This window comes from Charadrius vociferus, unplaced genomic scaffold, assembly GCF_000708025.1.
Source record: "Charadrius vociferus isolate BGI_N301 unplaced genomic scaffold, ASM70802v2 scaffold62, whole genome shotgun sequence".
Lineage (NCBI taxonomy): Eukaryota > Metazoa > Chordata > Aves > Charadriiformes > Charadriidae > Charadrius > Charadrius vociferus.
In genome coordinates this window covers 5,724,538-5,749,101 of record NW_009647419.1, presented here as the reverse complement: position 1 = coordinate 5,749,101, position 24,564 = coordinate 5,724,538, and the positions used below count along the sequence as shown (strand labels likewise).

General features: G+C 41.4%; 1 protein-coding gene across 1 annotated transcript in view; it reads right to left on the bottom strand.

The window, feature by feature from the left end:
• The window catches only part of DAAM2 (dishevelled associated activator of morphogenesis 2), a 184,799-nt gene that overhangs the window by 90,388 nt on the left and 69,847 nt on the right, over window positions 1–24,564 (bottom strand). Inside the window, exon 3 of the mRNA XM_009880466.1 lies at window positions 6,851–6,940. Within this exon, the coding sequence (XP_009878768.1) occupies window positions 6,851–6,940 (90 nt within the window). The remainder of the gene's footprint in view (window positions 1–6,850; window positions 6,941–24,564) is intronic.

Here is a 24,564-nt window from a genome sequence, read left to right as displayed (position 1 = left end):
AGGGCAACATCCTCCCACTGTGACTTACCCAGTGTTATGAGATTTCCACTGAGCCATAGGCTAACTGAAAGCAAGTCTATTTTCAGAGAATTCATTTGAGAAATTCCACATTTCAGACTGTTTTACCAGCAGTCTCCTGAGCTAAGGAAGTCATGCAGTCACTCAGACCAAAAGCAATTCCAGGCACTGAGAGGGAACCATATAACTTCTGCTACAGCCTATTTCAAAGAGTTGGTCTCATAGCAATAATATGGGAGATAGTAGGTTGCACAGAGCCGTACTGTTGCCCCTTTCTTTACAGGGCCATACAATTGCTTTCCTTGTTTGATTTATGGTCAGTTCAGAGAATCACAAAACAATTTAGGATAGAAGGAGCCTCAAGCAGAAGGGACCTGCTCAAAGCAGAGCTAATTTCAAAAAGTTAGATCAGGTTGTTCAGGTCATTGTCAAGGTTTGAATACTGAGTTAAATTCAAATGTTGACTGAAGAGCTGAACTCCTGCCACAAACTCCTAAAGCACTGGTAGGAAGAGAGGCAATTTTCTGATGCACCAAAGACTTCAGATAAAGTCAGCTCCAGTGTGGCTTTGGGTGGGCTTTGCCCTGTGGTCATCAGATGTCCTCATCGTTTAGCGAGCAATACACTTGCACTGAGCACTCCAAATCTCACATGCTTCTTCAGCCTCCTACTGTCTACAAACTGCATTTGCTTCTAGGCTATTGCATGTGCTGTGAGAGTTACTGTGTGTTTTTCAGACTTCCCAGGGGAAGAGAGAGAGTAGAAGCACACACCCACCCACACTGCCCCTAAACGCATCATGAAAAGCTGGGAGAAAAACTCTCATGAAGTCCCATCCAAGCCTCATCAAACCGGGACTCCTTACAAATGGCTTCTTGAATACTGCAGGAAAACATCTTGTGTGTTCATTTCTGCTGCTCCCAGACACAGCGTGTGGAATAACAACTCTAAAGAAGCAAACTTAAAGGGACACGTTAAATGCTCCTTATAGCTATAAATCCATAAAAAAACCCAGTTTAATATTCCAAATCAATAACAGACTCTAAGAGTATTTCAAAGAGGAAAAAATACTGCAAGAAGATAGAATTGAAAACAATACAACTTCAAACCACCCACTTCATTTATTATGAGACAACCACGTGCTTGGCACTCTACATACAAAAAGGATGAACCCCAAAGGGCTTTCAGAGCTCAGATCAGACAATACAAAACCAAAAACCCACACTCAGACAACACAATGGTGTGATCTTCATCTGGTGCATTGTATCACTAAGTAAGACCAGATGAAGATCCATTTTCTCTTTTCTTTAGGGAATATCTATCTTCCTCTGAATATCTCATGTATATCGCCGACTTTAAAGTAGGAACCCAAAGAAATGAACACTTTCCTACAGCAAGAATTGCGGAACTCCTGTCTAAATACAACAGACGTAATGCAGCCTCCTGCTCTTAGAGCTTCCATATGAAGCTTTAAATGCAAAGAGAATACCTCAGGATTTTGGAAGAAAACCCATGCCAGTTCACTTTAGCTGAGAAATAACTGCCTCTCCACCCTAACCAAGCTGAAACTACACTTCACAGTGCAAAAAACACAGAACAGAGCAACCCAAGAACAAACAGTAGGTGCAGGAACTTTCACTCACTTCTTAAAGTCTTCCCCAAAGGCAAGGAGGACTCCAGGTTTTGTATTTGCATCCATATTCTGCTTCATCCCTGGTAGGCTAAGATAATTTTATCAAAAGCTACAAAAGCAACTTAGATTCCTCCAGCAGATTTCATTATTATATTTTTTAAAATATACACACATATATATTAATTTATATTACACATATAAATTATTTTTTATATTTATAGTTTTAACAGGACGATAAATCCAAGCTATATGGTGAATTGCACCCTCTAGAAGCTGGAACTGTAGCTGGGTTTCAAGCAGGGTTTATAGCAGTAATACAGCCTGGGTTTGGTTTAGAAATTTTGCTTATAGCTCTGCAATAGTCTGAAGGCAGGCATGGGCATGGGGGTGGAGGACAGAAGTATCTCACTCTATATCCAGCTGCACAATATCAAGCTCTGCTTTTTATGGTGACATTCTGCTGACAATGCAAACCTCAAGGGTAAAGCTCAAAGACAAATTCTCAAAGAAAGAAAAAAAAAAAAACAAAACCTGACATGTAGACATTATCTTCATTAAAATTAGACAGCCAGCATGGGACCAAAGTGGGAGTTTGTGAAATTGAGCTGCAAATGATATAAAAAGACTGCAGTAAAACTACTAAAAGTTAAAGTCTGACTAAGGCTAGGATTCCCCAGGGCATTCTGAAGCCTGATGTAGGGTTGGATGCAGCCTTCACGTGAGGAAAAGGAAACCGAACACAAGGTGATCCAGTGGTATCTGCTGCTTCTTTGTGGGAGAGCTGTAAACCTTCTCTAGAGGGGCATCTGGGGCACTCTGCAGCTTCACTGGTTTCAGCATTGACCTGTGACCTCCGTTCAAAGGACCTGGACTCCTTAGTGATTGTATAATACACAAAAGTGCCTTCTACTCCATCCTTCCTGCTCCTTGCAGTGAGCTCTCCCAGGTCTGGAGACTTCACCACAACATCCATTCCTACAAGAATACCTTAGAAGACAGAAAGGTGCAGCAAGAAAAAGGAATGAAGATTTTTAAGAAGGAAAAGGCGGAAAAGAAATGTTGTATGCAGCCAAGGTATGTGTATATAGTGCAGGGAAAAGGTGTGAGAGGATGGCACAGCCAGAAAATTGCACAAAGTTTCCTAACTTAGCTACTCTTTCTTTCAGGTAGAGAGAAATGCATTTGTATGTAAACATAATAATGACAAGTTCTTTTAAGTTATACAACAATTTAGATCAAAGACTTTTAGAACCAAGGAGTTTCCTGGCTCCTATTCTCATATTCAGTTTACTATTTTTTTATTCATCAGGTAGATGAAAAATATAATTGACAAATATTAAAAAAAATAATTGCAGGAGATGGAATCATAAGCAAATTATCTTTTCTGCATATTGGCTGTTACAGCATATGGTTCAGATACATTTTCCTCAGAATTTTTAAAGCCTATTTTGCTATTGTGGAGAAGCCTTTCTCTAGATCTGTTTCTCATAATAGAAAAAAATATAGTCAATTTAAGGATTATAAGCATGTACTCTTTTTTTCAGATGCCATAAATGCCTCTTTCCAGAAAGTTGCAGTGTGCTGATTATTGCTTCACTACTTGAGTTTGAATAATTTCACTTGAGTAGACAAAGCACAATCAACTTAAAGCAGGTATTCTAGGGTACAACTAAAATCAGAAGAGTACAAAATAACCCCAAAATATCTAGGAGAGCTCAACATAGTTATTAGGATTAAGCTTTTTGTTGGTTTTGTTTGTTTTGAGAGAAGCTGTATGATACAGCTGGTCCAGTTTGACTGTACTTTGGAAGGAGATTTGCCACCAATTTTTCCCTCAAAGAAACACAGAAGTAAAAAAAACCCCAACTTGTTTAACTCTGCAAAACGTGTGTGCTTCCTACTAAAATCTGCTCAACTGAAGGCTTACAAATCAGTCTCTGGAGGCAGGAAAGGCCATAAAAAGAAAACAACATGACTTGCTTTCCAATAGCAATAAGTCTAAGAACTTGTAGGATTGCACAGGAGGCAATAAGCTATTGCCTGTACACTGAGGCCTCATTCTTAGAAACCCAGACTGCATCCAAAGCAATGTGTGCTGAAGCAGTGTAATACCTGCCTTTTCTGCCCTTTTTGGATCCAAATAGGAGCTCATTTACATGTGAAATAATTGAGCTGACAACTCTTTCTTTTCATATCATTATTTGATCAGTATTTAATGAGATTATGTACTTTAGTACCAGCTCCTGGTAAAACAGCATTTTTCTAAACTTTGACATCACAAATTTACAAATAAATACATCTGAAACCATGGTCTAGTGCTTGATCCAATTCCTGCAAAACATATAACTAGTAGGAAATCTAGACTTAATTTTACAGGAAGGAATTACAGAAGTGTATTACATGTTTTATGCAAGTCTGAATTTCAGCAGCTGGTGAGACATGAAGGTTATCCTAAACAAAACCAGAATAAAGTACCTGAACTCGGGGAGGATATCATCATTTGCATTCTGTCTACATACAGCTTTACTTATAACTCAATATGGTATCAGGGGAAGTTCATACTACAGAGAAAGTGGTGATCTAAACCATGTAGTACTGCTGCTTTTGGTAGAGGGTCAGGGTGCCATCAGCAGTGACTGATTAATGATTCTTCTGATGCAAATTAAGATAACTGCATCTCTTATTGTCCACTCTGTACTGACTAATGGCAAGGGAGAGGACAGCTGAGACTGAGAACACATTAACATTTTCCAGTAGAGTAGCCTTTATTCCTTGCAAATAGCTACCCCACAAACGAGAGTGAAGCATTTGCTATAGCTGCTAGCTGAAGCTACTCCTTTAGATCAAATAATTGGTGATTTGGTTTTAGTACTGGTGGTTTCAGATATGAACCTAGAATGGCCAAAAATGACCAACACAAGCATGGCTGTATAATACTGTGTGAATGCTCCTCTGTAGATATCACCCACAATCATGAAATTTCAATCCAGAACTGAATCTCCTTTGAGTACCATGGGATGTTGACTGGCAAGCTGTGCCCCTGGCATATAACTTTAAATACATGTCTTCCCCAACTCCTTCAGAAAGGCTTGGCATCAGAAACAGGTGGAATGAGTTTTTTTGATACAATACTGACTTTCTGCTACCACATTTGGAACAAGTACCATGGAAGATTATATCCAAAGTCTAACTGCCAAAATAAATAGAAAATGTGCCTACAAAAATGACCGGTCTTCATTTCTGCAAATGACATTTGTTTACTTAAGACAGTCCGCTAATCTCGCCACCTTTGGAGCAAATCAGGAAGCTCTGACCTTCTCTTACTTAGAGACAAGAAAAGGCATCCAAGATTAATGACTGTGAACAGTTGCCTCAACCTGCACTTCTTGACCTTCTAGTTCACAGTGTTTTCACTTGCCACATTACAAAGCGTAGAGCCCTTGCTTCCCAGGAAACTCAAAGAACCCAATATATGCAAGACAGAGCTCTCTGGGGGCTTGTCCTGGATGGCTGACCACATTCTGCCAACTGAGGAATTGGGCCCTATGTGGCTAAAATTAGATTACGAAGTCTTCAGGGAAAAGACAGCTTTCCTCTAAAGGGAAGCCTACAACAAGCTTCTCTGTCACTGTAAAACAATGATGATAGGTGGATTAGATAGTAGGCTAAAGAGAGAGAGAGAGATGTCATCACCGACCATCTGACTGCCTGTGAGGGAAACAATGAATAATACTGGACAGTTAAGGTTTCAAGTAATTGAAAGTATCTACAATGTAACGAATAGACATCTGGCAACAGTATCCTGTTCCAGTTAGCACATCATTTTGGATAGCTGGAGTTCAGCTAACTGAGGTTGCACTATAAATGCATTATAAAGATTTTTCAGCATGCAGCTTCTTTGACTCTGGAGGTCTTCAAGATTCTTATACCAAATCCACTGCTTTAACAAAAAAAAAAAACAAAAAACAAAACCCAAACCCAAACAACAAAAAAAATATACTGTAACATAGTGAATCCAACCAACATATTAAATACATTAAAGCCTGAATCTTCCTGCCAAGGCAGACTGGTCCGGGAGGTGGAATGTGTGGTTCTCTGAGACGGCTACAAATAGATCCTCTCCCACCAGAGCTGAAAAAGCCAGCTGAGCCGGCCAGCAAAAATGTAAAGCAGACATCATTCACAGCAGCCTGCACCTTCCCTCCACTGGCAAGCTCTGTATACCAGCCGGAAGAAGAATGGAGAGAACACCAGACAGCTGAGCCTAGACTGCTCTTGCGCACTTCCTGAATTTTTGCTAGCTCAGAGGCACTGGAACTAATTTGTTTCTATTAACTTTCCTGTGTGATGCATTTCAACCAAAAGCAACACACATGCAAAGCACCCATCTGATTGGTTCGACTGAATTTTTCTTTAATTACATGGTAAGAAAGGCAGCAAATGCAGCCTCAGAAGGACCGTCATCAGGGCGCCAATCTGCCATCTTCAGGATTGAAATCTAAACCTCCTCTTTCAGCTTCTGTTATGTGGACTTACTTATAAAGACTGATGCTCTCATAGCATGACTTGCACATTTGGGAAATAAAACTAACCAAACAAAATATCCAGTGTGATACATCAGCCTCTGATTTACTGCCCCTCTCACTGGTTTGTAGAAATTTGAACACCTGGAATGGAGAAGTGTTACACAGAAATTAACAGGAGCTGGTCTTCTTCACTTTTCGGTGCAATACAGAACACTTCCTACAAGCTCTGGAAGACCTTGGACTACCAAGTTTTAAGACATCACTATTATTATGTACTTTACAGATATTTGAAGACATTCTGAAAGATTTTGGTAATACATTTTCTATTCTAAGCAACTTTAAAAAGTTTTTAAAAATTCCTTAAAACATTTCCATGATAGCTTTTCTTCCAGCTCAAAGAAAATAACACAAACCAAGCCCAAACATGTAAAAGATTCAAAATGAGACAACGTATGATTTTAACTTGCTAACATTCTCTACAGAAATCACACATGCATACGCTACTTACATGAAAGTTGTGCCATTTTTATGCTGATAAAAATCCTTACATCACTTAATCATGTTCTTGAGTAAACAGATAAACACATAGTTCAAATCTAGATGTATATCAGTAACTATGTAAATGTACACAGATTGTATTAGTGAGCTACTTCAATCAGGACAACAGTAGTACCTTCTTTTTGCTGCAGTAAATCTGCCATTTCTTCTCTGGAGGGAGTGCAAACATCGCCTCTCTGTTCTTGTCCGTGAGATCCAATTCATCCTGGAGATTATGAAGAAGAACAACAGAAAAAAAAACAAAACAAAACAGTCAACAGCTATATTGGTAACTTCTAATAAGATGAGAGGAATCTGGACCAGGTATGTTGACTAGCTTTCAATCAAAAGGCAGAGGACTTAGTGGCTCCTAAAGACTCCAAAGATTATTGGTTTCATAATTTTACATTGCTAATGTGAGTTTTTCCCTATCAGAGCATGACCTATGAAGACAAGTAGTCTGAACAACTCCCATGTCAAACTTCCATTACCAATGATTAGTCAAAGATGGGAAAGATCACAAGAAAGGCATGAAGTGAAAAACTCAAAGCACTGGCTTATGTGACGCAGACACTCCTTACAACTCTTAGAGAAAGGCTAAAAATTCAATACAACTTTTTTCTGGCCTGCAGTACCAGCTTGGTCTTCAATAGAAGAACAGTGAAATCACTGTATCTTTTAAACAAAGGTAACAAAACAGTTATCTAGTGGCAGTAATGTCAACAGCAACCTACAGGTTGAAATGTTTGTCCAGATGTTTGTCCTCTGAACCACACAGTCCCCAGCAAAAGACAACCAGCATTTCAGACAAAGGACTTATCTCCACACAGTGTCACATCAGGTTGAACAGAGCAGCAAATTCAATCTCTGCTAAGAAAAGTGAGTTCAGCGGAACACACCCTTTTGTACCCTGGGCAACCTTACATTGTAAAATGAAGGATAATGCTGTGATCTGGAACTGACTCACAACTCTGTCACAAGTTCCCTCTGGATACACCATCAAATTCCCCAGCTTTGGTTTCTGTCTGTAAAAGGTGGATAACAAAAGGCTCTCTTCCTATACAACGTGTTTCTAAAATCATCAAAGCAGAGACTGCTACTGGCTCTGTGTTTATTCAGCACTGACCCAAAACAGGACTCCAATCACAGCTGCCAGTTTCAGGTGGGAATTAAACAAACAAGAATGGTCTTCATAGTAAGCAGCCTGCATCAGCAGGGACAGACGAAGATGCGTAAATGAGAGTTTCAGCAATATAAAGACAAGCTTCCAATAACATTTCAATGAATCAGTTTGGGCAAGGTTTTCTTTTTCCTATATATTTGAAAGTGTTTGGAGAAGGAAGTGTCCAGGGGTCCAATATCAAGATGACATTGCAGCACTAAGAACGCTGCACATGCAGATTCTGGCACCCACACTAACCTAGCCCAAGCAGAGACAATACCTCTTTAACTCAGCCCAACAATGGCTCATTTGGAAAGCGTTCAGCTCTGGGAAACTTGTGAAAACAGTGAGCTAAATTGCACACTGAGCCTGGTAGCGGCTGCTGACAGATTTAAAAGCCCATAGAGATTTCAGCTGCAAAAAGGTACAAAAGAAATGCAAACAGTAACAAGGCGAGGTCAGTGCCAGCAGCTCAAGGTAGAAGAAGCTGGAGGGCTTTTTAAACAAGGAAAAGTTTAAAGGCAAAAAGAAAAAAAAAAAAATTAGCTGTGCAAAAAGAGTGCAAACCATGTGGAAATGTTTAGGGTGAGTTTCCAAACGAGGGGGCAGCCAAGCGAGGCAAGGAGTTTTATCCTTGCTACACACAATTAGAAAGCTCAGGCCAGGATTACATTCTTGGGGGGAGAGGGAGAGTGAAACGACATGTAAGGTCTTAAGACAAGCGAAGGAATGCTGTTGGAGGTCAAGCACGTGGGAGGGAAAGGAGGGGCAGACAGGGAATCAAAAATGCCAGGTTTGGAGGAACCACCAAAGAGGCCAGAATACACATCTGAAATGAGCTGGCTGGGCTCAGCTAAATTCTTAGAAAAATTTTGATTGTTTTATTGAAGTGCTTAATGATCTTAGCCTTTTTTTTTTTTTTTCTTCCCTTTTTCTTTCTTTTAATAAAGTGCAACTAACTTGGTTTTCTAATCCATACTGCTCTTTCTGGAGTCTGGTGGCAGATCACACAAGCAGCAAAAACTCTTCCCAGAAGCTATGCACAAAACTGAATGATGATCTCAACCAATATAGTTCAAGACATCCATTTCATCAAAAGAATGTTCCTATTGACTAAAACCACCCAGAGGACCGGATGCTGACACTTAGCAGCTTCTAGAAACTGCCTTGGACACTGGCAGTATCAGGGACATAAAGAGCACTCTTCAATGGGGCAATAAGAATATGCAACTTCCAGTCATGTAATTTTGCATCCTGATAGCATGGTATTATTTTCAAGATAAAAGCCTAGGAAGGGAGTTTGAAAGGATGGAAGATCCAGCAGGAAAAAAGTGCATCCACACCCTGCTTTACTTTATTGTGACTCAGGAGGGTAGATTAAGCCAGAAGAACATTAGAAGTCATCACATTAGAAGTCATCACTCAGGTAACATAGTAACAAGGAAACTGCTCAGGGTTCCAGGCATAATGTGATCACCAGAGGCAGACCCAAACACACCTGACTGGAAAATAGCACATGGAGGATGGATTATTCTTCCTTTTGGAACAGCTAGGGTTTGTCTTTGTTAGGAGGCAAAATGCCGGGTTCTGACCCCCAGGTCAGATGGGCAGGTAGAAAGCATGAATATTCAGTGGGGAAAGAGACACCTTCTCCAGAATGCAAAGCAGCAGTCAAGCTCTTCAACACCTTTTCCTGAAGTTAGTCTTCAGCAAGTGTGCTCCTTCACTGAGAGAGTGAAAGGAGTGGGAGGAACTGAGGAGGCTTACGTGTCCTGCTCTACCTATACCATTAATCAAATCTCACCCTGTAAAGAATCAAGAAATCCCTGCAAAATACAAGAGACATGAACCCTTCTTCTGGAACCCTCCAAATCATCTTACCTCTCCCATCCCCATCCCTTTTCTATAGAAGATGATCATCAGAAGACCACCATGACTGCACAGGAAATCACCGTATCTAGCTAAGAAAGAAAATCCTGGATCAGGCTGACAATTTTCCTATTCTGACTCAGAATCCTAACAGACGGTACATAAGGCAAAGTGCTGTCTTGGAGGGAAGCAGGAGGAACAACAGAAAGAATAAATTTCAGAAGGGTAATTTGGTTCATTAATAGGTCATTCTGACCCAGCAACAGAGGTAGATCTGTCAGTGAGTAGAACTTAAGACCCTAGAGTTAGCTCAGTGAGAGCAAGCAGCTATTGAAGGAGAAACGAATTGCAAAGGTTGGCAGGAAAGGGGAAAAACTACAAACTCTGAATGCAGTCATCAAGACTCGGGGTGGAGCTAGGCTAAGGAAGCCAATGTGACCTAATGCCCAGGGAGCAAACGTAAAGGGCAAGAAAAAATGGTCGGCCAGAACAAAGCAGGGAAAATGCCCTCCTCAATCACCTGAGCCACTTTCCCAGCAGAAATGTAGTAACTCCTCTTCTATGCCTTGGATAGGCAGCTCGGTTCTAGAAATTCATGCCAGCATGACCCTGCACAATGGAGCTCAGCCTCCTGGCTCTTAAAATACTTGAAGTTGCAAGTGTTCTCATCAAACACAGATTAAAAAGACATTTGCCAGGCTGGCCTGAGGGAGATGTAAAGTACCTCCAGTTAATATTCCTTACATTTCTCTCCTTTATCTATTTCCTATCTTATTTTGTTTACTGAGAGAGGGATACATTCAGTTAATTTCACTTTCATGTGGGCATTTTTTCTTTTACTTACATGGATTGGATTTCAATGATAAAACATTTAAAATGTACTGGAGCTGGATTTGAGGTTCAAATATTTCCAGTCCAGTTCTCAAGCCAAAAGGGAAGATGGCCTCCATTCAAAATGGCTACAACCCAAGGAAATAAGAGACAAAGAGAAAGAAAGGGAACAAGGAGGAAAGGGTAGGAAACATAAAACCAGTATTTTGTGAGATTTAAAACCACATTATGTCCCTTGTTTTTGGGAACATTCATTAAAGTGTGAAAGCTGGATTTGATGCTGGGTAGCCATTAGCTCAATAATGATATCACTCAAAGCCCCGGAAGACCTGAACAGAAAAGCATTTCTCACCTAGACTGGGCAGCACTTTTCTTAGTGATGTGAAATGAAATGAATATAGAGAAAAAGTAGTATTTTGGGAATATAGAGTGGTTTACTTGGAGAGAGAACCACTAAAGGAGAACCTTTAATGCCTACCACCATGCCTGCCTCTCTAAAGGATAAACTTTAATGCCTACCAACAATTTCCATACCGAAACACATATTGCGTCTTCACCATTCAGTCATCTGTGGAAAGGTGGAACAGAGTCACAGGATAGCTGCTCCTTCACCAGTCTACGTCACCTGGCCTTGCAAGAAGACTTATACAGCCCATAGGAATTTTGGAATTTAAATGGGAAAAACTTGAAACAGTTTGGAAGGCAAACTTAGTAAGATACTCAGACACAAGACTTCCCATTTTCAATATATTGATGCTGAAGCCACAGCAGGGGTAGGATGGAAACCTCAAGACTATAAGTACACAGAGTATCAGGGCTTCGGGGCTCCAGCACCTCTTGGCTTCAAGTCAGAATGCTGGAGACCAACAGCCCCAAACTTGGTTCTCCAGGGATATTTGGACACTCACGGGAGATTTCCTCAGTCCCAGTTCCACTGTCTGCCTGTCTTCCTGGTCATCACATAGCTTCCCACAGCTGCTTCATTTTGTAAAAGACAAAAAACAGCAACCCAAACCAAACAACCAGCCTTCAGAGGCTGGTGGGGTTGGTATTTGGGGGTTTGGTTTTTTTTTCAATTGTTGGGTTTTTAGTTTTGTTTTGTCTTCATGAAAGTTTAATGAATCGAGCATAGCATTTCCAGCATGATGAAGCACAGAATTCAGACACGATATGTTTTGTTCGCTGCAGGCAATAACTTGATTAGTATGGGCATAACACACATTTTGCAGGAGGGAGAAGAGGTTTTGCTTATTTTCTTATGTTTAGTTGGATACCTGTATTGTTTCATCAATTTCTTGTGATTCCAGCTGCAGATACTTGAGTTACACTTTTAATTTTTATCTGTAGGTAGCAGTCTCACAGTGTTCTTGAAAGCATCTTGCTCACATCCCCATTCCTTTTTTCCTTTCTCTTGCACACACCTACCTTTTCTTTTTTTCCTCTCTAATCTTTTTCTCATTCCCCTTGACCCTTTTTCCTCTAATGCATAAATGCACTCTCCCTTATCCACCTCATCAATCGTTCTCTCTCAGTCTCTTAACAGCATCAAACCCACACAAGTTACAAAATGAAGTATATATATATGACGTTGCCAGTATAATAAACTCCCTATACAGTATGATACCTATTGCCTCAGGTTCCCCAAGGTAATTTATAAATGTTTGTCACCATGTCCCCAAAAGGACGATATTCCAGTTCCACTGATGCTCCCAAGTGGCATAGCACAGCTGATGGCCTTATGCCCTGGATGAATTTATTTAAATCTTGTACAAAGTAAACAGTGATTATGACATACCATGGGATCCCATCCAGCACCCGCTGGCAGGCCCCAGAAAAGGTTCCTGTTCATGTGCAATCACTTAGAGGGAATAGTTGATGGTGAGTTAATCAATGCTGAAGTACAACTCAAGCTGACATGAAACAAATGGCACTGACGTGTCTGGGACTGTAGAGGATGAGGAAGCAGCAGAAAGAGATCAGGGAGAAGGTTGTCAGCAGCACGCTATGGGCTTTTGCAATGGAGAATCCAATCCAGCCTATTATAGCATTAACAAGTAAAATGAGTAGGACCACATTGCTAACACATGACTTGTATTGCCTGAAAGCTACACTTTTACAACAACAGTCCCAGGAACCTTTATTTTTCAGTTCATGCTGCCTATGCCAGGCTCTGTTGACAAATAACAAACAGGTTAGTCTGGTGGCTCACATTCAAGCTGTGCCTCTGCCCACCAGGGAGGGAGGTTGGGGAGAAGAGGAGACACTCTCATCACAGGTCCAGAGGCAGCTGTCCAAAAAGCTGCTTCAGAGATAAGTGCAGTGAGTGAATTAAAAAAAAAAAAAAAAAAAAAAAAAAAATAATCAACCTTCTTCAGATATCAGTCTCTTTGTAAAGAGCTTATGAATCCTTCAAGTAAAAGAGATAAACCTTCCCTATTTAATCACTGTGTCCACCTCCAGGGGACAGTATAGGATTGTTCCCCTACAGTTTTCCTTCCATTGCTTTGTTCAATCCAGCTCACCAGGCTGACATGTAAGAGGCAGCCTGCTGGAAGAGTGTGCATTTCCAATACTGAGGAGGTCAGTAAGACATTCTAAAGACAGCCCGTCCAAACTGTCAGTGAATGAGGTTTGTTTGACTGCGCAAACTGCCTATGCTCATGTACAAACTGGAGCAATGAGCTGTGCCAGAAAAGTACTGCTAAGCAAAGCTCCCTAAAAAAAGAGAAACATTTCACAGGCTTTACCTAATATGTAACTGCAAACCCTGAAGTGTGATTGAGGCAGGCATTGAGAGGAGTGAAACGGAGCCTCCTTCTCTAGACAACAACCAGTTCCCACCCCTACCTTCTCAGGGCTATGCCTGGCACAACTGCATGGCTGCGCTCACAGCAGATGCTCTTTCATCAGGCAACAGCACTGCCACCCACACAGCTAGCACATCTGCAGATGTAGCACATTGGTTAGAAGTTCTCACTTGGACACCTGGTATATGTACCAAGTCCACTGATAACCCACAAAGAAAAAGCAAAATAACCCCCAAAACAAACCTTTCTACCCCCTCAAGCTCTTCCATCTCATCCTAACCCTTGGCATTAAAAGCAGGCTTTGTAAAGCACACAGAGACACCACACCATATGAGGCTGGGGAACGGCATTTTGATCAGTTTCCCAATTGATAAGAATTAGGTAGATCGCTGCAAAACATCGTTGGGTTTCCATGCATTTGCATACACATAGTATGCGTATGTGCAGATATGTATGCCACTCGCACCTTACATACACAAGAACTATATACATAAGACATATCATATACCATCTGCCCATACCTACAATGTTCTATTGGCACATTCCTGTATGAGGAAACCACTGTGCACGAGTTGCTCATACAGCCTGCTGGCATAGGAAGCAATGTTTACATTTTAGCTACTGCCACAGATCTGACCATAAAGCAGAAAAGCAGACAAACAAGAGGCTGTGATTCCCATTATACTTTTTTTCCTTCTTGCTCTTTCAAAGAGTCGTGACTTTAAAACCCCTTCAGTACAAGCGGTCCAAATCTCTCGATTCTCAGTCATAACAGTACAAGACAGAAAGCACCTGATGTTTATGTACTGGAAGATATGTTTCTCTTCTACCCTGCCAACACAGAAGTTACTCATTCTTAAGGTTCATCAGCAGAGTAAGACTTTCATCCATCAAGGGCACCACTTTTTGGCAGAGAAATTTGTCTCACAGAAAGTCAATTAACGTCCCTTCCCCTCACCCCCAAACACCCCCCCCACACACACTATACTGCTTCCTTTTCTCCTCCTTAATCATTGGTTAATTGCTTCTTTGCTTCCTGGAGAAGAGCTAAATCCTGCCTCTCTCCTACTCCATAAAGCTCTCTGGGAGTTGGCAGCATACAAGTACATATAACCAGCAAGGCCTATGGCAGCAGTCCCCTTTCACAGGCCACTCGAAGCAGCATCTGCTGTTCATTTTTCTGCCCTTCACAGGCAAACCACACGCATGAGACAACAATCTGCCGGGCCAAATAGAAAGAGAAAGAATGAGGAAAACCAGTACCAGTTTATGCAACAATAGACACAGATGTTTAGAGAGAGAGAGATAGATCATGACTTAGATATGCGTTCTCATATGCAGGGCTCCAACGCGGGTAGAGCAAGAGAGACACTCCATGGATATGGGTGGGCATATGAGGACAATAATGCAAACAGTTGACTACCATCACTGCTTTTTCTGTTAAGGTGCGCTGCATGTCCATGTCAGTGAACTGGAACGAGCCCAGTGAGAGGGATGGGGATGAAAACTGAATAGTCAGGCTCACGTCTAATCTAAATCCCTGCTGCTGCAATTTAAGCTTATTACTTCCGGCCCTATCAACCACAGACATGGTGAGCAGATTTTTTCCTTCCTCTTGATAACAGTTTTCAAGCCTATTAAAGGTTGTTTTAATGTCCCTCCTCAGTCTTCTTTCTTGAGGCTAAACAAGCCCAGCTCTTTAAGTCTTTCTTAGAGGTCATGTCCTCTGGACCTCTCATTCTTCTTCTAATTGACTTCTGGGCTCTGCCCGGTCAAAGTACATCTTTCTTGAAGTGCACTGTTCAAAAGTAGGGACAATGTTCCAGCTGAGACCTTACCAATGCTGAGTGTAAACATTACTTCATGCATCTTCCAGACTGCATTCCTGGTTATATATTCCATGAGGACAATGACTTTCTTTTTTAGGTAAAAAAAAAAATAATCAAAACCTGTGTGACTTATGTTCACTTGTGATCCACTACAATCCCTAGTTTCTTCTCTGAAGAATCGTATCCACCTGGCTGCTTCCCATTTTGCATTACCAGACTTGCTCCTAAAAGGAGCATGTTTTAACTGTCCCCCTTGAATCCCATCCTTTTTCCACACAATTTCTCCATCTTCTTTGAAGCTTATTTTTTTAACATATCCACAGTGTTTACAGCCTAGTGACATCTCAAAGTTAACAGGTATGCTGTGTTTTTCACTATCCAGTCAATTAAATGAAAAAAACAAAGAGAACTGAAGCTGTTAAACCTCTGTTTGATACATCTTTTGACTGTCACAGGTTGCAAGTCCTCTGGGGCAAGTACCACATTTAGCTCCACATTCTAATTATACACAGTATATCAAATACCTCTCTCAAACAGAGCTTCTACTATCACCATCCATAACACTAAAAAACAATGAAATTTGCTGTTTCAGCACAGTGCCCATTCCCCACCCCTCATATTTCCTTTCCTTCTCCTCCCCTCATTTCCCCCTCCCTTCCCCCTCCCTGTGCCAGGGTTTGTTTTTCATGCCAAGGTCCTTTAGATGAGACCCTGTATGGGAAGGTAGGTGTGGGAAAGGTTATTAGGAAACTGCCATCTAAACTGCTACCTTTCCGGCTTCCCCACCCTCTCCCTCCCTACAAAGTCTCTTCTGTTCTGTTTTAATACTAATGAGTTCAGAGGAGGTTCCTAGGCTGGAGCAATTCACAGCTTGGACTGTGCCAAAGCACACAGGCACACACCTCTCTGATCGCTTCCTGCCCAAACACAGTCCTGCTGGCTCAACCCTCAAAATGTGGGCTGGGAATTGCGGCTGCAGCCCTGTGCCAAAGGCAGGCTGAATTACCAGGGGTGTTGGTGCCACCTACTCCTCTCCTCCCAGCTTTGTCCGCTTGCGTGCATCCTATTTGCCATATGCCCCTATGGAGGAAAACAAGGGTAAGTCAGAGCTTGGCTGACCTTTAAATCTCTGATAAAATATTACGTAAAAGGGCAGGAGGAACTAAGAGGTCAGTTAAGAACTTAATGAGCAAAATAAACTTCTTATCAAGCTTTGGTTGTGCAGCTCAGATACAGATGCTCAAACTTATATGCAGGGTAAAACTCCAATAAATCAACATCATATCTGGCATGAGTTCAGGTTTACACAGACAGAAATGAAACAAGGAGCTGGCTTTAGTTCTTCTCTTGCTCTCTGAATAATTACTCCAGATTTAGTAGTGCAAACCAGAGATCAGAATGTCCCTAACTCCATTAAACTGAGTGGACTTACTCTGGATTTATACCAGTGCAAAATATTAATCAAATTACCTGCTTTAAATTGTAACAGAGACTAAACCTCTCGGCTAGACAGCCTATAACACAGACTTGTTCTATAGTCTACAGCACAGACTTCATAGAATAGACTAAGCAATCATCAGTCCCCTTTTCACTAACTGTTAACTTCTACTTCAATAAATGGAGATGAGCTGTATTTACTACCAATCAGTCCAGACCAGCTAAAAGAACACCCACTGTTATCTCCTTTGGGGTGAGGTGGAGGGCAGTTCCACAATGCTCTTCGCTCACATAAACTGACTATTTCCATAGTCAAACACTGAATTGAAGGCAGGACAGTATATTTGGTTATTCCCTCACACCCTGTCCTGTCTCACTGCTCAAGTATTCTGATAATCAGAACAGCAACTACTGCACTGAGATCACTGGGCTTAAGAAAACACCAGCCAAGATGTTTTTCTCTAAATATTTATAAGAAAGAAATTATGAGAAACTTTCACAAAATACAGCAGAAGGAATAAGAGAAGGATGAGCATTTTCCTTGCAGAACAAACTCATCTCCTAACACCAAATCATAATTGCATTTATTATCTGGTTAAGTATTTGTAATGCAAAAGATCTCTTGCATCATTAATGTAGAAGCCAACAACTTTACACCAACCAACAAACTCATCCAGCTGTTGCTCTCTGTACAAGATGTAATGCTGAAACACAGCCACTAAAGCAATCCCAGTGGATTTTCCATGAGTCAGGGATCTCCCTGGAAACCTTCCAAACTGGGGAACTGCAATCTGCTTTCCCCTTGTAATTTCCTTCAGAGAAGTTATTTTTCAAACCTCCACCTAGTAAAATATTGTTGTGCATGCTGCTAAATTCTTTTCAAAAGGTGTTTGTGTTATTAGTGTGGACAGGCTTTCCCTTTACATAGTCAACAAATGATGGGAAACTTCAAAATGAAAAGATGCCCTTAAGTGTTTTTTCATATAGAAGTGCAGAGAATATACAGATGTTGACTAGAGCCCTTTTGCACAGAGCAGATATGAAAAAGGGAGAGTCTGCCCAGGAAGGCTGTAGAGTCTTGTATCAGATTCTTCCTAAAAAACGGACAAGTAGATAAAAGCAGGGCAATGTCTAAGACAGGAGGCAGTAGTAGAGACTTGTTCCCCAGATCTTAAATACAATACATTTTGCCACTGGAAGACTCCTGTACTGTCTATGACGTACACATGGTGCATCTTCTCAACGTGGCTATGATTCTGTACTAAAACTGGCTTAAGAAGCATCACTATTCCCTGTTTCACACCAGGGAAACAAACTCACAACCGCCTGAAATGAGTTGTATAAGCTTGCAGAGGTACCTAGGAAAAAGACATAATGCTCTTGAAATATGTTTTCATCCCAGCAAGGTTACAGACTTTTCCATTTACAGAAAACAAGGTACCTAACATTAAAAGCTCTGGGTTGGTGGTATTCCAGTGCCAAGTGGGAGGCATCTGTCTGTACTTCCTCCAGACAAAACACGCCAAAGACAGAGCGGCTGTGGAGGCAGCCCAGTGCGTTGAGTGACAGAAAAAGCACCTTCTGACTTCTGGCCTTCCATGTGCTGCTCCCACCAGATGCTGAAGGGATGAGCAGAAGGGCCAGTCATCTCCTGTACTGAGTGACACTAAAAGCTCCCCTTTACCCAGTTTGGAGGAAGGTGCCAAGAGACTGCTGATCTGAAAACCTTGTACCTTGAAAAGGTGCTACTCCATGTACTCAGCCTCACCTGCGGCACTTTGTGCTTCCCAGTTCAGAGTCCCGCAGAGCAGGCACATGACAAGAAAAAAGCCATCCCAGATCACCTTAACAAGTCTCCTGAATGATAAACAACCTTGAGCACTGTTTGAAGACACAAACCACCTATAGAATGACAGAGAGGCATGACGTAATTATAAACCCTTTTCCCCCACTCTCCTTCTGGCTGTGTGATAGACTATCTGAGCAATGATTATATCCGATACAAATTGCTACTAGACAAGCAAATACAGAAACTAATTGGAGTCAACACATTAAACAGATGATCCTGGTCTAGTGGACAGATTTACCTGGTCTAGTGGGAGATGTCCCTGCCTACAGCAGGGGGGTTGGAACTAGATGATCTTCAAGGTTCCTTCCAACCTAAACCATTCTATGATTCCATGATCCTTCATGACCGTTATCTACTTCTCCATTTTCTCCATATCTTACTTTGTTAACAATTCCTCCTAAACCCCAGCTACATGCTACCTTACTAGAGGTAATTCTTATCCTGCAAAATACTTGCATCCCACCCTCTTTCACAACCTTTCCTCCTCACTGGAAAATTTCACTGCTTCCCCAGCTTCAGATGGTTACTTATACATTGCTATTTTGTTACAATTTTTATAAGGCCTTCATCATCATGGGACCTGGCTCCCCTTTCTTGCTCAAATCAGGCTAAATGACAAATCATACCTCCTACAACATCTTAGATCTGGCCCTTCTTCTACGAGCTGCAGAAGAAACAGATATCTGTCATTCAACCTCCTTTCATCAACGTACAAGCTCTCTCTCTTCAAAATTGTAGCTAAAAGATCATCTTGGCCTATCGTTCATCCCATGTCACCTCCATCATTGCCACCCTGTCTTTGCCCTCCCTTCAGCACCACTGCTACTTCATTTGCTGTGACTTTTTCTTCAATGCTTTGGAAAACTTTGTCCCTCCTTATCACAAGCTCCTGCCCAGTTACCATCTGGCCATCATACTCTTTGCATGATTTTATACTTTCCTCTACCATTTCTCCCAGGTGCCTTTGCAGGTGGCATCTTCTCATCCCAAATGACCTTTCTGACCTGATTCATAACAGTCTCCCACCTCTCCTCAGCAGACCAAATCTAGATTCAAATATCCTCTCTAGAAAGTGAGGAATGAGGTCTTCATAGATTTGTAAATCATCTAATACAGCTCTGAACAACCTAAGACACTAATAAAAAGAAGTAAAGAAAGGACAGAAACTGCAGAAGGGCAGGAATAATACTCAGAGAAGCCATTTCAAAGCAGTGGAGCAATAGGACATTCCTGTACAGGTGCTGCTGGCTCTGTTTCTACTGGAGAGAACAGAGGCTCTAAGTCTGAGTCATCAGGCATCTGACACTGACACTAACACTAAGTCAGCAGGCATCGAAATAGGAGGAATTATATGAGAATGTTGATTCAATTCTAGGAGGAAGGTAGGAAATTGTCTACTCTGTATCCATCCAAGTGGAGCTGGAAAAGCTCCAGAAAGTTGAAGTAAAGATAAATTAACTTGAACCTTCCAGCTAGCAAGTATGACTCCTACTATCAACATCATCTCAGTGTTTTATCACTTCAGCAGCCTTCAGACTCAATCCAGAAAGTTCCCGACTCTTCATTATAGCTACAATGCAACGTAAAACCCATTCAAATATTAATGATGTCTTACTAAAAAAAAAGCCACAGTAGAATTTTACATTATTTTTTTCTTCTTACGTAATGCTGCCTAACACTTGCAGCTATGCCAAAACAAGATAGTGTTATCAAATTAGCTGATAAGTTATTAGGAACATGTGGACACAAGATTTCTGAACAGTAAGCGCATCCACCGTCTCCGTGGCTTAGGGGATAGGATATCATGACAGCTTCCAAGCATTCAGCAGAGGGAAGACACAAGATTGACATCTTAGCACATCCATTCTCTAGTGACAGGATCTGTTCTACCCTCTCTTTTTTCATCCCAAGCTACGAATCTGCAGTGCTTCCAAAATCCTGTACTTCTCCTCTTATGCCCTAGATGGACTACATGCATTTCTTCAGTTAAGGAACATCAGGATTATCTTGTTAAAAACATGTAGTCCAGTAAGTAGGTCTTTCTCAGATGTTTCATGTCTACTGTAAGTAAATCATACTCAGAACACACTCAAACATTCCCTTCAGGTATTCCCACCATGACCACTACCTTCCCTACCTTTCAGAAAGGCAGCCAGTATACTCTGCTCATGATATTCAGAAGCCAACAATCCCCACAGACACAGAAAATACCACACAGGCAATGCAGAATAATATAACTCCACTATTGTCTTCAGTGGAACTTAACTGCTTTACATGAGATAATGATCCGTCCATAAGTTTTATAGTAAAGCAACAAAACCTACAAAACAGTGTGTCCCTGCACAAAAGCCTTATAGGTACTTCAGTAGTACCCACAGCTTCCTCACACCCAAAATCTGGCATGTAAGCCCAGATCTGGATTTACGTTTGTTTACACAACCCTATTGATTCTCAGACACAGAGTGCAAGACCTGGCTCCCATCTCATGCTCCTCTCGCAGCATCTGCGTCTCACACATTTGCAGCATAGTGACGGCTGCTTCTTACGCAGCTGGTCAGGGAGCTGGGAGCTGCCAACCAGCTGCACCTACTGGAAGGGAGCCTAGAGAGACAAAGTGCTGGTGGCACGCTCAGTGCCACAAGGCTGTTCCTATCACAGGAGTCCATATGTAGATGAGTGTCTGAAGGGGGAAGCTGTCTGCCACGAAGCCTAAAATGTAATACATCTTATGTATTGGGACATATAGTGATATGTGCGCTAAAATCAGGGACTTGTACACATGTATTGCACATGGGACATGTGTAAAGCAGACCCGGCATTATGAAATATTTCTCTTTGAAGAGCAGGAAGAAAAGAAAAAGGGTATCCTGGATACGGACAATTAAAAAGGTATCCTGGGTATGTACAATCTTGGACTGAAGAACCGTGCTGGACATAAATGAACATCTGTGTATAACTAGACACACTATGACACGATGAAGAGCTTTTGCCTCCCAATTGCTTCAGAAATCTTAAACCACCCAGTATTTTTTCCATTATTATAATAGAAGACAAGTGCATCCGAGTGCATGAAAAACGTTAATCTGACAACTATAAACTAACCCAAGAGAAAGGAAAGTTTTTGTGGCCTGGTGCCCATCAGCGAGGAAAGCAATCTGCTGCCTCAAAGCTTTGCTTTTTTCTGCCTTCAGAGACAGTGTCTTCTACTCAGATGATGATGCTAAGCCTTCTTCCTGGATATGAGCCTCTCATCATGAAAAATCCAGCTTAGTCTCACCAGCAGTATTTTCTTACAGCCTCCACTGGTGCATTGTCACTAAGTGTAAGAAAGAAAGGAAGCAATAATTGGGGTGGGGAGTCTCCACTGAGCCAAGGCCAGCAAAGCCTCCTAGTTTGCTGGAGTCAGAGCTCATCATATTAAAAAAAAAAAAACAAAAAAAACCAACAAAAAAAAAAGGACCTGTCTCGAGATCTTGATTGCATTTGGCACTACATGACCTTCCTGACTGATTAGGTACAGTCATTTACTACAGAAAAGCACAGAGGAGATGGGCACAGGGAATAAAAGAACTTCCTCTTACGGGCAAAACAGCATAGAGGCACTTTTAAAGTATGGTTGCAGAGAAATTTGCATTGATCAATAACTCAAAACCACAGGCCTGTCAGAGGTGTAGTCTGAAACTATGATTTATATGCAGGGCAAGTCACACAGAAATTAAATCTCTGTATTAAAAAGAACCCAGGAAGAGGATAGAATTACTCAAAAGACTGATAATTTGAAACTGAAATACTCAAATCTTGGAAACATGCCTGAATTTAAATGTGATTAAATACTGTTATCAATACACACAACACTTGTTTGAGGTTTGAAGTGATGACCTGAAATGCATGTCTTTCTAAACCACAAAATTTCAGTGAGAAACTAAGGACTAAATAAGTTTCAGACACAGAGGACACTTTTCTGGGAAGGTGGTGCTCCACACTGGGAGCCAAGAGACAGAAAGGCAACTCCTGCATATCTGTTCCCCAGAGTATTACAAGGCAGCGGAGGGAGAAACAGAGAACTTTGTTCTCCAGCCCTACCAGTGAACACAGAGAAACACAGCTGATGCCCTCTTGTGCCTACATACATTGACTAATGATTAAGGCAGTCTATATTCACATGAAAGCCCACAATAGAGGCATTTCTTGTACTTTTTACCCCATAAATACTCTTGTAGGTTGCAGAGCCAGAGAGGGGCCTCACGAACACTGCCACAGCTAGGACTTGGCAAGCTTGAGTGGGACTGGTGATATATGGGAGCACTTATTCAATGTGGTGAAGCCTAGTTTTCATCTGAGGTTTATGTTGTATTCCTTACATTAAATGGCCTGCAAGGGAGAACTAAGCATGAAGAAACTTGCTACTTTCAAGTCAGCCGTTTGCAATGGGAGCTGCTACTGCAGTTATTTAAGTTTGGATCTCATCTCTTGATGAAGGTGTGTTACCCAGCGTGTGCCAAATGGATGCCTTGCTCAGAAATTGTTTTGCTTCCTCTGATGAAACAAATAAATGAATTCTCAGATACTTCAATGCTGTACCTTAATCTCTTCCAGCACAAAATTCCTTTTTCTTTGTTTTCCCCTCAGCTTTCTCTACTCTGGGAAGAGAGACTATTGTCACTGAATTTTATTCTCTGCAGAGGTAGAGGAGAGGTGTCACAGAGTAAGCAAAGCGCAGAGTTGTCCTCAGTCACCCACTGCTCCTTTGTCTCTGTCTTGAGAGGACTAGCAAAGATCCCAGTCATGTGGATGGCTTATGTGCTCAGAGTAGACCAACCAACTCCTTTCACGTTCTTCAGCATTCTGACAGGAAAGTGCTGGCAACTACCAGCCTTATTATTTGGCGACATAAGTGGAACAGGCTGGGAGGATGGTAAATAGGAATATGGATAAAAAGCTTTTGTGAATCTATATCAACAAACCCCCTTATCTAGGGACTCTGATGAAGGAGAAAAAGAAGAAAACCAAACCAAAACTAAAAAAGAAACAGGTTCAAATGCAACATAAGAGAAACAAATCATGACAGGAGAATCCAGTCAATGCTCCACCTGAGCTAAATATCCGAATGCTTCAAAGGCAGCCAAGACTAAGAGGGGATAACAGTAAGCATTTCTCAAATCTTTCCCAGTGTAAGAATCTAATGTGATGCAGGTAACTCAGATAATAATATTATATAATTCAAGCCTGGAGGCTGTAATAATATGATCAACTCTGAAAACTCAAAAGACAACTCCACTTCTTCCCCACAGACCTTCCATCCTAAAATAGATAATCTTGAACTCCACTTTCTCAAATACCATGACCGTCTCAACAGAGCCGCTAACAAAAAGAAACAAAAAGAGAAACAACAAAAGCACAAGCTCTTTACCCTGTTTGTTCCTCTGTGCTAGAATTCTTTACATTTTTCTGCTTTCCCTGAATTTCCAGCATTTAAGTTACCCTTCTTGGCATGGTCTGGGTTCACATCTGGGATCAGATTGCTGGTATAAGAGAGATCTATATGGCAAAATCTTTAGCGTCAAGCAGCACACCACCCCCTTAACCGACACGAAGAGTCCAGGACTCTAATACTGAGAAACAGGAATTGGAATCCAGTGTGACAAGAACACACCACTGTTAACAAGTATGAACAAGGACATGGAGAAGCTGTTTCATGAAAAAAATTATTTCCCCTTGCCTTGCAATAGTTCTTCCAGATTCTTCTGCAGTTCCTGTTCAGTCAATAAATCTGTACAAGGAAAAGCACATGTGCTTAGCACAGCCATTTTTGCCAGCAGGCACAAAACCAGCTTGGCGCCCGCCAACAGACCACCAACTGCAGCAGCACTTTACTACATGGTAGTATACACAGTTCCAGCTAATAAGAGAGACTGAAGAAAAAAGTGATGCTGTCTAGAACAGCCTTGATGGTAAGGCAGGGACAGTTTTACAACTTATGAGGTACAAGACCATTCCACACACCTTATTCTCTAGACCTTATCTTCCTTACCTGTTCATTGAAAGGGAGACACTAAAGCCAGCTGT